We start from the raw sequence: 9,566 nt of genomic DNA on the forward strand, positions 1-9,566 counted from the left end.
CTGCATATGACCCCCAACTCCAGGGTTGTCTGCTCTGTTTACCTTCGGTGCTGGGAAGCTGGGGGCTCTGTGTACAAACCTTTCAGTGTCCTGGGCATCCGACTCTCCAGCGACTATCCCACCTGAACATGAAGAAGATTCTTCCTTTTATTTTCAGTTATTTGAACTTGGATTTGCTTTGCACAGTCTTGCCAGTTGCACGAACTGGAGGTGGGTGGGAGAATTTTATATTAACTAATAGAGAATCTTATTTTTAAATAGCTGCAGTTTTTTTAATCGCCAGATTGAAAAATACTCTGTATCTGAATGCATATATATATTTTAATGTACTTATTTTGCACAGGGGACAGAAGTGTAGAGGTTGGTTAAAAAATTGCCTTACGTGATGGGGGTTTTGTTGAAACAATTACCTGAAACCAAAATTCATAGAGCGCTGAGCTTAACAGAAAAAAAGTAAGCAACAGGAGATAGACGGAAGCTTCCACACTGCCCGTGTACTGCTCCCAAAGCGGGCCGCTGTCTTTGCTGAACAAAAAGTAATTTGTAAGAAAGCCTGTTACAAGAGCGCCTAGTGCAGATTCCTCTTGATAAATAGTGCTTTCAGGTAGCAGTAACCAAAAATTGTATCTGCCAAGGTGTCTCCTGGAGCAGGCTTGTGCTCTTTCTCTTTTCTTTACTTTTTTTTTTTTAGAAGAAAGATTGTGAACGTTACTGAGTGAACACGACCTGATTTACTGATGTTTGTTTGCCAGGTCGCGGGCAGGGTCCTTTTCTAAGTTGCTTTTCTGTGCACGGGCACCTGATGCCCTCTTGTGGCTAAAGGCTGTCACTACAGGCCGAGGTTCATTAGAGGGGCCAGGAGTGTTTGTTGGGTTTGTTAATTTTTGGTTTTGTTCATGTAGTGGAGAAGAGGGTAGGAGAAGGTGTTATCCACTTTGGCCCACTCCAAGGGCAGCTGTCAGCCTCTCATTCGCACTCTTCCCAAGCCCACAGCCGTCTTAGACCGCGGTTTCTTCCTAGCCAAGCTCCTGTGAGCTCTTGCGTAGAAACAAGTTGAAGCTATTCTCTCACCACCATCGCCAGTGAGACGCAGACCAGTCCGCACCGTCCAGTAGGGATCCCCCTTCCAGCAGTGGGCTGGGGTCGGCCCCGCTGTTCCAGGGCTGTGCTGTCTGAGGGTCTGGCGCGGTCCTTAAGGCAACGCATCTCGTCACCCCCAGCAACAGCGGCGGGAGCGGGAGCAGCGGAAGCTGCAAGAGAAGGAGCAGCAGCGGCGTCTGGAGGACATGCAGGCCCTGCGGCGGGAGGAGGAGAGGCGGCAGGCAGAGCGGGAGCAGGTACAGCGCCCCCAGCGCCCACCAGCCACACCCCTCCCTCCCCTCCCCTGGCCCCACCTCCTGCTCCTGCTGCCTGCCTCCCCTGCTCCCCAGCCCCCTTTCCCCCTCGTTCCCCCCCAGATTCCCCCTATCTTTTCCAGCTTCACTCTTTCTCTCTGTTTTCTCCCACCCTTCAACCCCCAACCCTGGCTCCCTGCCCTCCTCCTGTCTCTGTGCCTTCATTCCCCATCTCTCTGCACCCCCTGACCCCATCCCCTACTCCTCTCCCCGGCACCTTCCCTCATGGGGCCTCCGCCTGGCTTTGTCCTCACTCCCGCCTTCTGCGGGCTCATCCCGCTCTATTACTCTTCCTGCTCTCCTCCTCATCCTCACCCCGCCAATCTGATCCGTCCTCCAAACTCCTTCGCCGCTGCTGCCGCCCCTCCTCTGCCCCTCCTTCTCTCCCTGCCTTTGCCCCCCACCCCCGCCCCCCAGGAATATATCCGTCACAGGCTAGAGGAGGAGCAGCGACAGCTCGAGATCCTTCAGCAACAGCTGCTCCAGGAACAGGCCCTGCTGCTGGTAACGGGGTCCCCAGCTTCCTCTGGGAAGACGCGTATTCAGAGCGTCTCAGCTGGAATGGGATGGGAGCACTTCAGGGGAAGGGATGCACCCAAGCATCAAGGGAGGACACTTCCTCTCTAGGCAGTTGGAGAAAAGAAAGGGCATGCCTGCTCTGACTTCCGGGGCACACCCTGCTGAGCTCTCTCTCCCTACCCTTGGGCCCAGGAATACAAGCGGAAGCAGCTGGAGGAGCAGCGGCAGTCGGAGCGCCTGCAGAGGCAGCTGCAGCAGGAGCACGCCTACCTCAAGTCCCTGCAGCAGCAGCAGCAGCAGCAGCAGCAGCAGCAGCTCCAGAAGCAGCAGCAGCAGATCCTCCCCGGGGACAGGAAGCCCCTGTATCATTATGGTCGAGGCATTAACCCTGCCGACAAACCAGCCTGGGCCCGCGAGGTACCCACTGCCATCTTTGCTGCCTGAGACTCCTTCCTCCTGGTCCCGCTGCCCGGGGCCTGACAGCATCAAGCAGGATCATGCCGCAGGGGCGGGCCCTGGGAAGGGGAAAGGGGCACACGGCGCAGACCGGAGGGCTGGAGAGGTCGGGACCTCAGTTTGAGAAGCAGACACAAGTTGTGCTGCTTGGCGTCCTCTCGCATCACAGGTAGAAGAGAGAACAAGGATGAACAAGCAGCAGAACTCTCCCTTGGCCAAGACCAAGCCAGGCAGCACAGGGCCTGAGCCCCCCGTCCCCCAGGCCTCCCCTGGGCCCCCAGGACCCCTTTCCCAAACTCCTCCTATGCAGAGGCCAGTGGAGCCCCAGGAGGGACCGCACAAGGTGAGTCTCTCCCCGTTCCTGCCTTAACACACAGACACAGGGGGCCTCACACAGCACAGGTACATCACGGCGTGCGTGTGCACACCCTGCCCCCACACACATGCACACCCTTGGCCAGGGATCACAGACCTCTGGACACGTGGGCAGGCTTGGCACCTGCTCCCAGCTGCACGCGTCTGTTTCTACGTCTTACCGGTTCTTGGGCTCTAGGAGCCCCTTTTGATGGACAGTTGGAAGCCAGAGGCTTTACTTGCCCCTTCCTCCCAGCCCAGGCCCCAGCTCCCAGGTTGGAGCGTGCCACAGAGCAGGCAGCCCACCCTCCCTGGTCTCTCCCCGCAGAGCCTGGTGGCACACCGGGTCCCACTGAAGCCATATGCAGCGCCTGTACCCCGATCCCAGTCCCTGCAGGACCAGCCCACACGAAACCTGGCTGCCTTCCCAGCCTCCCACGACCCCGACCCCGCTGTCCCCACGCCCACTGCCACGCCTAGTGCCCGAGGAGCCGTCATCCGCCAGAACTCCGACCCCACTTCCGAAGGGCCTGGCCCCAGCCCGAACCCCCCAGCTTGGGTCCGGCCTGATAATGAGGCCCCTCCCAAGGTAAGGACAGCCCTGCAGAGTCAGAAAAGGGCAGAGAAGTCTTACGGAGGGGAAGGAGGGTGAGTGGGCAGCAGGCGAGGTGGACATGGGTTCAGGGTTGGAAAAGGAAGGAAGGTTGAGGCGCCTGCCCCAGCCCCATCCCTAATGTCTGGTGGGCAGGGCTGCATGTGAGCGTAACTTAGTGACTCCAGTGCCGAGTGTGAGACTGCCCACGGTGTCTGGGGATCACCAGGGGATAGGCTTAATGGGTTAGATCCCAGCTCTGCTGCTTGCCAGCTTCGTGACCTTTGACGGATTCGTTAGCTTCCCTGACCTCAGTCTGCTTCTCCATAAAGGCATGGCGGGCACCTTCCAGGGTCCTGATGAGGACGAAGCGACCATGGGGCGCCCAGCACAGGGCACTGGGTCCTTTCTTCTCTCCTCAGGTGCCTCAGAGGACCTCATCTATTGCCACTGCCCTTAACACCAGTGGGGCCGGAGGGTCCCGGCCAGCCCAGGCTGTCCGTGCCAGGTAACACCTGGGTGGGGGCGTGCGGCAGCCTAGGGAGCAGGGTAGGGTGGGGGCAGAGGGGAGTTGGCCAGGTTACCCGCTTAGGGGTGGGCAAGCCCCAACCCAGTCACCTCAGCCCCCTCCCTGCCCCGCCCCCGGCACCCCTGTGCTCCCTCCACAGACCTCGCAGCAACTCCGCCTGGCAAATCTACCTGCAAAGGCGGGCAGAGCGGGGCACCCCCAAGCCTCCAGGGCCCCCTGCTCAGCCCCCTGGCCCGCCCAACGCCTGTAGGTAATGGAGTTGTCCCCCAACGACTCACTCTGTCCTCACTTATGCCACCTGCTTCCCCTGGTGATGGCCTCTGCGGTACAGCTCAGCATCCCAGGGAGGGGACAGCCCACCTCCCTGACCCTGCCTCTGCCCCTCCCACAGTAACCCCGACCTCAGGAGGAGCGACCCTGGCTGGGAGCGCTCAGACAGCGTCCTCCCTGCCTCTCACGGGCACCTCCCGCAGGCCGGCTCGCTGGAGCGGAACCGTGTGGGAGGTACGCGAGGCAGGCCTCACTCATGTCTCCATCAGGGTTGTCCCTGCCTTTGGCAGGTTTGGACTGAGTCGGGGCAGGGTGGGGACCAGGCTGAGCATGGAACCTGGCGCCGAGCTCAGCGACTCAGGCCCGAGGTGGGGTGAGGGCTTGAGGCCACCCTGTGCAGGTGTCAGTGACCTCCCTTCGCCCACCCTGCCATGTGTAGCCTCCTCCAAGCTGGACAGCTCCCCCGTGCTCTCCCCTGGGAACAAAGCCAAGCCCGATGACCACCGCTCACGGCCAGGCCGGCCCGCAGTAAGTCATCGGGGGGGCAGCTGTGCCCCGCTGCCACTTCCTGGTTTGGGGCTGGGGGGCTGGATGTGGGACTTCTTGAGCCCCAGGGGGCCGGTTGCCAGGGGCGGGGCCTTCGTTAATCTGCGTGACAGGAGGATCTTCGGGCTAACAGGGTGGCACTTCTCAGTTACTAACTTCTCGACCTCTCTCCTGCCTCTTCCCGGCTGCCCTTCCCCCGCGGCCCCTCCCAGAGCTATAAGCGAGCCATTGGTGAGGTTAGTGAGAAGGGGTCTGCTCACGGGAGCCCCTCCTGTTACCCTGCCCCTTCTCTGGCCCCCTTTGCGCCACGGCCTCCTCCCACCCCTCACGCAGCTTCTCCTCTGTAGGATTTTGTGTTGCTGAAAGAACGGGCCCTGGACGAGGCCCCCCGGCCTCCCAAGAAGGCCATGGACTACTCGTCGTCCAGCGAGGAGGTGGAGAGCAGCGAGGACGAGGAGGAGGAGAGCAACGGCGACCCATCGGAGGGGAGCAGAGACACCCCTGGGGCCCGGTATGGGGGTGTCCTGGGGGCGGGGTGGGGGCAGCGTCGGGGGCAAGTCTGAGGGCAAGTGGTTCCCTTTTCCCGGCATGAGAGACCCAGCTGTCATTGCTGACTAGTCCTTCCTCCCCTTCTCTGGGGAAAGGGGTACAGGGCTGGGGGCGGGCCTCTCCGGGTGCCTCTCGGCCAGCCTTCCCCAGATGCTGGCCCGGCCAGCCAGTGCTGAGGCCACAGGGGAGAGCCCAGGGCAGCGTGTTCTGAATGGACGCTGCAGGTGCCCGTCCTCCTGCACTCATCTGCTCCTGGGGCACCTGTGTGGCACCTGGGTGGCAGGCAGGGCCTGGAGGACCTCCTGACCTTCCTCTCTCTCGTAGCAGTGATGGAGACACCGACAGCGTCAGCACCATGGTGGTCCACGATGTGGAGGAGATAGCCGGGACCCAGACCCCCTACGGGGGGGGCACCATGGTGGTCCAGCGCGTGAGTGGGCCCGCCCTCGTCCCCGTGCCTGCCGTGCACCCGCCTTGGCCCCAGCACTGACCCCTCCCTCTGTTCCTCTAGACCCCCGAAGAGGAGCGAAGCCTGCTGCATTCCGACAGCAACGGTTACACAAACCTGCCAGATGTGGTCCAGCCCAGCCACTCGCCCACCGAGAGCAGCAAAGGTCAAAGCCCGCCCTTGAAGGATGGAGGCAGTGACGTAAGTGGGTGAAGGCAACTCCATGGGGAAGGAAGAGATCACTGGCGTGGGCAGGAGACCCAGGGGTCCTGGTTGGCCAGGGGACAATAGCAGGAGGAGGGTGTGGGTGGGGGTCTGGTATGTTTGCCTGACTGCTGCCCCCACCCTGCAGTACCAGTCTCGGGGATTGGTAAAGGCCCCTGGCAAGAGCTCGTTCACGATGTTTGTGGACCTGGGGATCTACCAGCCCGGAGGCAGTGGGGACACCATTCCCATCACAGGTGAGGACAGGAGGCCTGGAGAGGGGCACGGGGGGGCCTCGGCACGGCTTCACAAAGCGATCATGGCCTCCTCTGTGGCCTGAGCACCCACCCTGGCACCTCAGCAGCAAGGACTTCTGGAGCCCCCCTTGACCCAAGAGGAAAAATGTTCAGTGGTGGCCCAGGGACCTGCATGACAGAACAGGGACTTTGCCAGGCCTCCTGGCTCTGTTCCAGTTCCTCCAGGCTCCTCCTCCATTCTCCAGTCTTTCCCTTCCATTCTGAGTATTCTGACAAGCCAAGACCAAACGTGGGGTGTGGGGTAAAGAGACACAGGGTCAGAGGGCCACAGCCCACTCCCCTCCCTGCTCCTCCTCCTGGCAGCCCTGGTGGGCGGAGAGGGCAGCCGGCTTGATCAGCTACAGTACGACGTGAGGAAAGGCTCTGTGGTCAACGTGAACCCCACCAACACCCGGGCCCACAGCGAAACCCCCGAGATCCGCAAGTACAAGAAGCGGTTCAACTCTGAGATCCTCTGTGCAGCCCTCTGGGGTAAGCCAGGGCCGGGAGGGGAAAGAGGGGTCTGGTGTACCCCCATGCTCCTGGTCAGGTGAGGGCCTGTCTCTGCCTCTGATCTGCCCAAGGGCTCCTATTGCAGGGGTCAACCTGCTGGTGGGCACAGAGAACGGGCTGATGCTGCTGGACCGGAGTGGGCAGGGCAAAGTGTACGGGCTCATCGGGCGGCGACGCTTCCAGCAGATGGATGTGCTAGAGGGACTCAATCTGCTCATCACCATCTCAGGTGTGTGTGGAGGGTGGGGGCGGGAGGGGCTGGGAGGAGGGGGCTCAGCTCCTTGGCTCTGTCTCCATCTTCAGCCTGGGAGGAGGGCAGCCTTGGTCCAGGAGCCGGAAGGTGGGGCTACACTTTCTCACCCTTCGTGGTACGCACACAAAGGATGGCGGGGAGGCAGAAGCTGGACCTCTGATGAGGGAGTGTGTGTGTGTCCGCCCCTCAGGGAAAAGGAACAAACTGCGGGTGTATTACCTGTCCTGGCTCCGGAACAAGATTCTGCACAATGACCCGGAAGTGGAGAAGAAGCAGGGATGGACCACTGTGGGGGACATGGAGGGCTGCGGGCACTACCGTGTTGGTGAGGAGGTCACGACACATTTTTATGAGAAGAGAGAAACGGGGGCCTGGGCTTAAGGGCTGAGAGAGCCTTGAAGCCAGGCCTGGGGTTAGGGGTATAGAGAGACCTGTGGGAAAGGCCGCAGCCCAAGAAGGGAAGTCCCTGAATCTGTCTTCTTTCCTGCCCCCAGTGAAATACGAACGTATCAAGTTCCTGGTCATCGCCCTGAAGAACTCCGTGGAGGTGTATGCTTGGGCCCCCAAACCTTACCACAAATTCATGGCTTTCAAGGTAACCCCAGCCTCAGGCCCCAACACTGTCCCAAGGCCTGGCTCCTCCACCCATATCCCCTGAGCCCTTGTCTCCTCCACAGTCCTTTGCTGACCTCCCGCACCGCCCTCTGCTGGTCGACCTTACAGTAGAGGAGGGACAGCGGCTCAAGGTCATCTATGGCTCCAGTGCCGGCTTCCACGCAGTGGACGTCGACTCGGGGAACAGCTATGACATCTATATCCCCGTGCACGTAAGCCTGGCGGGGCCGCACGCAGAGTGGGGCCACCAGTCTCGGCCCCAGGCTCGGTGCCTTCAGCCTGCCTTCTCCTCTCCAGATCCAGAGCCAGATCACGCCCCACGCCATAATCTTCCTCCCCAACACCGACGGCATGGAGATGCTGCTGTGCTACGAGGATGAGGGCGTCTACGTCAACACGTACGGGCGGATCATTAAGGACGTGGTGCTGCAGTGGGGAGAGATGCCCACCTCTGTGGGTGAGTGTGGTGCCCGCCCCCAAAAGCCGTGTACCCAAGCGGAGCTGCAGCCTCTCATGGCCCCTCTGCTCCCTTCTCCCCAGCCTACATCTGCTCCAACCAGATCATGGGCTGGGGTGAGAAAGCCATTGAGATCCGCTCTGTGGAGACGGGCCACCTGGACGGGGTCTTCATGCACAAGCGAGCCCAGAGACTCAAGTTCCTGTGCGAGCGGAACGACAAGGTGGGAGCCCCTTCCCCTGCAATGGGCAGCCCTCGCCCCGGGCCCCTGGGCAGAGTTGGGGGAGGGGTGGTTATGGGTCTTCTCCAAAGGGCCCCTCTGCTTGGGGAGCGCACTATGCAGTCACAGCCTGCCCTTCCCTTGCCTTCAGTTTCTGAGAACTCTCCAGATTCCTTCATCCCAGAGGTCTGCCAGTCTCCCCTCTTCCCTAGGTGTCCCTGCCTTTCCCTGGGGCTGGGGGCACTCTGAGGGACTAACTTCTACAGCTTCTCTCTTTCTTCCTCTTTCCTTCTCCCAGTTAATTGAGACACCCCCACCCCCACCCCCCATCCCTTGGTGACTGTGTCTCCTCCCCCACCCAGGTGTTTTTTGCCTCAGTCCGCTCTGGGGGCAGCAGCCAAGTTTACTTCATGACCCTGAACCGTAACTGCATCATGAACTGGTGACGGGGCCCTGGGCTGGATTGTCCCACGCGGACCAGCTCTCCCCCAACAGCCAGACCTCCTGGGCCGCCCTTCTCTTCCCTCCCTGGGCTTTTGCTTTTACTGGTTTGATTCACTGGAGCCTGCTGGGAACGTGACCTCTAACCCCTGATGCTTTTGTGATCACGTGACCATCCTCTCCCCCAACATGTTCTCTCCCCAAAACTGTGCCTGTCCCAGCTTCTGGGGAGAGGCACAGCTCCCCCTAACCAGGAATTGAGTGGGCCTAGCCCTACCCCCCTTTCTCCACTTAAGAGGAGAGTGCTTGGGGCTTGGACCCCCGTACCCCACTGCTGCTGACTCGGCAGGGCCCTGGGTCCCTTTATTTGCACGTCAGGGGAGCCGGCTCCCCCCTTGAATGTACCAGACCCTGGGGGGAGTCACTGGGCCCTAGGATTTAGGGAGGTCACCAGCCACTCCAGGGGCAGGGACCATTTCCTCATTTTCTGAAAGCACTTTAATGATTCCCCTCCCCCCAAACCCCAGGGAATGGAGGGGGGACCCCCCGCCAGCCAAAACATTTCCCTTTCCAACCCCTATCTCTTCTAGCCTCTGCCCTGGTGGAGGGAGGGAGCAGGGAGCTCTTCCCCTCCACACCCCCTTGCTTGCATCTGTATATAGTGTGAGCAGCAAGTAGCCCCGTCCTCTCCTTGCCCCCACTCCTTTTCAATGTAGTGGCCTTGGATATCCCGTTTGTTAATAAAGACAATTCAACCAGCTCCCACCACTTCAGGCCCCCCTTTGTTCTATTTTCTCTCACAATCCTGGGTACTAGCCAGGGCAAACCAGCAGAGCTGGGATGAATGGGGCAGGGTGGGATGGAATCTGCAATCGGTGACTCTTGGTGGGCAGTGCTGGGCCAAGAAAAC

At 60.5% G+C, this 9,566-nt stretch overlaps 1 protein-coding gene across 13 annotated transcripts in view; it reads left to right on the top strand.

The window, feature by feature from the left end:
• The window catches only part of MINK1 (misshapen like kinase 1), a 44,332-nt gene extending 34,908 nt beyond the window's left edge, over positions 1-9,424 (top strand). The window contains exons 13-34 of one of the 13 annotated variants that reach the window (XM_074342390.1): positions 1,221-1,337; positions 1,812-1,898; positions 2,106-2,330; positions 2,539-2,712; positions 3,112-3,312; positions 3,738-3,823; positions 3,984-4,094; positions 4,236-4,348; positions 4,554-4,642; positions 4,873-4,896; positions 5,008-5,171; positions 5,534-5,639; positions 5,721-5,858; positions 6,010-6,118; positions 6,482-6,649; positions 6,756-6,899; positions 7,114-7,248; positions 7,418-7,518; positions 7,601-7,750; positions 7,836-7,995; positions 8,079-8,218; positions 8,578-9,424. In XM_074342390.1, coding sequence (XP_074198491.1) covers positions 1,221-1,337; positions 1,812-1,898; positions 2,106-2,330; positions 2,539-2,712; positions 3,112-3,312; positions 3,738-3,823; positions 3,984-4,094; positions 4,236-4,348; positions 4,554-4,642; positions 4,873-4,896; positions 5,008-5,171; positions 5,534-5,639; positions 5,721-5,858; positions 6,010-6,118; positions 6,482-6,649; positions 6,756-6,899; positions 7,114-7,248; positions 7,418-7,518; positions 7,601-7,750; positions 7,836-7,995; positions 8,079-8,218; positions 8,578-8,661 — 2,826 coding nt within the window. In that variant the 3' untranslated portion in view covers positions 8,662-9,424. Of the gene's footprint in view, positions 1-1,220; positions 1,338-1,811; positions 1,899-2,105; positions 2,331-2,538; positions 2,713-3,051; positions 3,313-3,737; positions 3,824-3,983; positions 4,095-4,235; positions 4,349-4,553; positions 4,643-4,872; positions 4,897-5,007; positions 5,172-5,533; positions 5,640-5,720; positions 5,859-6,009; positions 6,119-6,481; positions 6,650-6,741; positions 6,900-7,113; positions 7,249-7,417; positions 7,519-7,600; positions 7,751-7,835; positions 7,996-8,078; positions 8,219-8,577 lie in introns of those variants that run through there. The other 12 variants (XM_074342387.1, XM_074342388.1, XM_074342393.1 and 9 more) reach the window with 12 other exon arrangements.
• The last annotated feature ends 142 nt before the right edge of the window (positions 9,425-9,566 follow it).

This window comes from Camelus bactrianus, chromosome 16 (genome assembly GCF_048773025.1).
Source record: "Camelus bactrianus isolate YW-2024 breed Bactrian camel chromosome 16, ASM4877302v1, whole genome shotgun sequence".
Lineage (NCBI taxonomy): Eukaryota > Metazoa > Chordata > Mammalia > Artiodactyla > Camelidae > Camelus > Camelus bactrianus.